The 2231-nt window shown below is 38.1% G+C and overlaps 1 protein-coding gene across 1 annotated transcript; it reads right to left on the bottom strand.

Moving 5' to 3' along the window:
* Positions 1 to 887: 887 nt before the first annotated feature.
* Positions 888 to 1676, bottom strand: LOC146610671 (uncharacterized). The gene is made up of 2 exons (XM_085344069.1): positions 1622 to 1676; positions 888 to 1589 (listed from the first exon to the last, which is right to left on the bottom strand). Exons 1-2 carry the CDS (start codon positions 1669 to 1671, stop codon positions 911 to 913), a joined length of 729 nt encoding a protein of 242 aa, XP_085200195.1. The 5' UTR covers positions 1672 to 1676; the 3' UTR covers positions 888 to 910.
* Between the last annotated feature and the right edge of the window lie 555 nt (positions 1677 to 2231).

The raw sequence follows: 2231 nt of genomic DNA on the forward strand, positions 1-2231 counted from the left end.
AGGAGATGAGTGAAGTGTGATGCCAACAGTTTTATTGAACATACAAGATTAACAAAGATTTAGAAGAAAGAAAAGCCCACTAGGGTGTTCGCCATAAGTACATGCAGGCCAAACACCAATCAAGATAAATAAAGATGAAGACTCCCGGGACTCTTCTGAGGTCCTTTTACAAAACAACAGCTGGGTATCAACAGGTGTTCACATAACAGTAGTGCAAGCTATGTTAAAAATATGAATAATAAATGACCTAAGTATATGGGTCACAAACAATACGAGAACTTGAATCAACCGCCTAACATTGTCATTCCCTAAAATATTCCCTTTCCATCTACAAAGCACTTCCCATTAATGTCAATCTAGTGTATAAATTCATTAAAAACAAAAACAAAATCCCAACAGGAGTTCTGGCAGTGTGCAAGTTAGCGAACAGTGTACAGTTAGTAAACTGTCTCATGCTTTAAACACCTTCAAACTGTGAACTTCAGAGAAAAAACTGATTTCAATAAAGGCTACCGCATGTACACGGGTAGTTTTTTTAAACTGATATTTCCAAGTGTGATTCTGAGAAATAGTTCTTTTATGTCAAGACCCAAAAATATCTCAAGCACTGTTGAGGCCATGCCAAAGAAAATGAAGAAACTTCAGTAAAGACAAAGCCCATAAACAATAAAAAATGATGTCAGAAAATGTGATAAAGGTGCAAACATTTCATGTTGCGAGACAAACACTTTTTCTTGTCCATGTGTGAAAAAAGAAACTGAGCTTCTGAAAACCTTTTCAAAATGAAGTTTTTTTTTCCGAATGCTCATTTTTAAATGATCCAAACACTGTTTATGTGATCTGCCATCACCATTTTCTAAGAATGAAACTTAGCATGTAGGATGGTTTCCGAAATGCATTTTCAACTGTACTAAAGTAATACAGAATGTGGCTTCTCACCTGTGTGAATTCGCATGTGCATATTCAAGTGACTCTTCCTAGTAAATCTTTTCCCACAGGTGCTACAGCAATGTGGCTTCTCACCTGTGTGAATTCGCATGTGTATATTCAAGTGACTCTTCCTAGTAAATCTTTTCCCACAGGTGCTACAGCAATGTGGCTTCTCGCCTGTGTGAATTCGCATGTGCATATTCAAATTAGATTTTACATGAAATCTTTTCCCACAACTACTACAGCAATGTGGCTTCTCGCCTGTGTGAATTCGCATGTGCATATTCAAATGACCCTTCACAGTAAATCTTTTCCCACAACTACTACAGCAATGTGGCTTCTCGCCTGTGTGAATTCGCATGTGTGTTTTCAAATTTGATTTTACATGAAATCTTTTCCCACAACTACTACAGCAATGTGGCTTATCACCTGTGTGAATTTGCATGTGTCTCTTCAAGTGACTCTTCCTAGTAAATCTTTTCCCACAGGTGCTACAGCAATGTGGCTTATCACCTGTGTGAATTTGCATGTGCATATTCAAGTGACTCTTCCTAGTAAATCTTTTCCCACAACTACTACAGCAATGTGGCTTCTCGCCTGTGTGAATTCGCATGTGTTTAGTTAAGTCTGACTTCCAAATAAATCTTTTCCCACAGGTTCTACATAACTTAGCTGTCTTGGAATTTTGAACTGACAAGCCTGATACGATTTGCTCCGACTTATTTCTGTGTGAGTTACCATCCTTGCTTTCATCCTCATCTGTGTCAGAAGAGTTGTGAGAAAGGCACTGGTCACAGCATGGTTCTGATTCACTGTGGTCACTTTTTTCACGAGATGGAAAATTTGCAGTCTCCTGCATTAGTACAAGCGGTTTTTCCTCTTCAGTGGTACTGAGTTCCTCCTGTTCCCCTTTAATCTGTGAAGGATCCTCCTGGCCTAAACTGGAGTTCTTCTCCTGGTTACAGACCTGCTGATTTGTGAGCCCCTCCACATCCTTACAGTCATGTTGTGGAAAATCTGAAGGGACAGATCAAAAAGCATACATTTTTTGCCTTAACCATTAGCAAATCTCCACATGGTAAGCATGTTGCTTAGATATACCAATGAAAATCATGTTGTGGGGAGAAACAGTTTTGCTGACTCAGTGAAAACCATTTTGGCTGCTCATTTACAAACTCTACAAATAATATAAACAGACCATCTACGATGAGAAAATAAAGACGATATATAATCAAACAAAACAAAGTCGTATCCCTGAAAATTTTTAATCAAAGTGCACAAAACATTTAAAAGTTTATTTA

The sequence above is a fragment of the Diplotaxodon limnothrissa genome, linkage group LG20, assembly GCF_057381915.1.
Source record: "Diplotaxodon limnothrissa isolate DT_005_m linkage group LG20, D_limnothrissa_male_GT1.1, whole genome shotgun sequence".
Lineage (NCBI taxonomy): Eukaryota > Metazoa > Chordata > Actinopteri > Cichliformes > Cichlidae > Diplotaxodon > Diplotaxodon limnothrissa.

Bases quoted from the DNA above. Each gene is read 5' to 3' on its own strand.
- LOC146610671 (XM_085344069.1), bottom strand. From the start codon at position 1,671: ATGGTAACTCACACAGAAATAAGTCGGAGCAAATCGTATCAGGCTTGT. The intron at 1,590-1,621 runs GTTCAAAATTCC...TAAGTTATGTAG, and splicing joins AAATCGTATCAGGCTTGTCA to AACCTGTGGGAAAAGATTTA.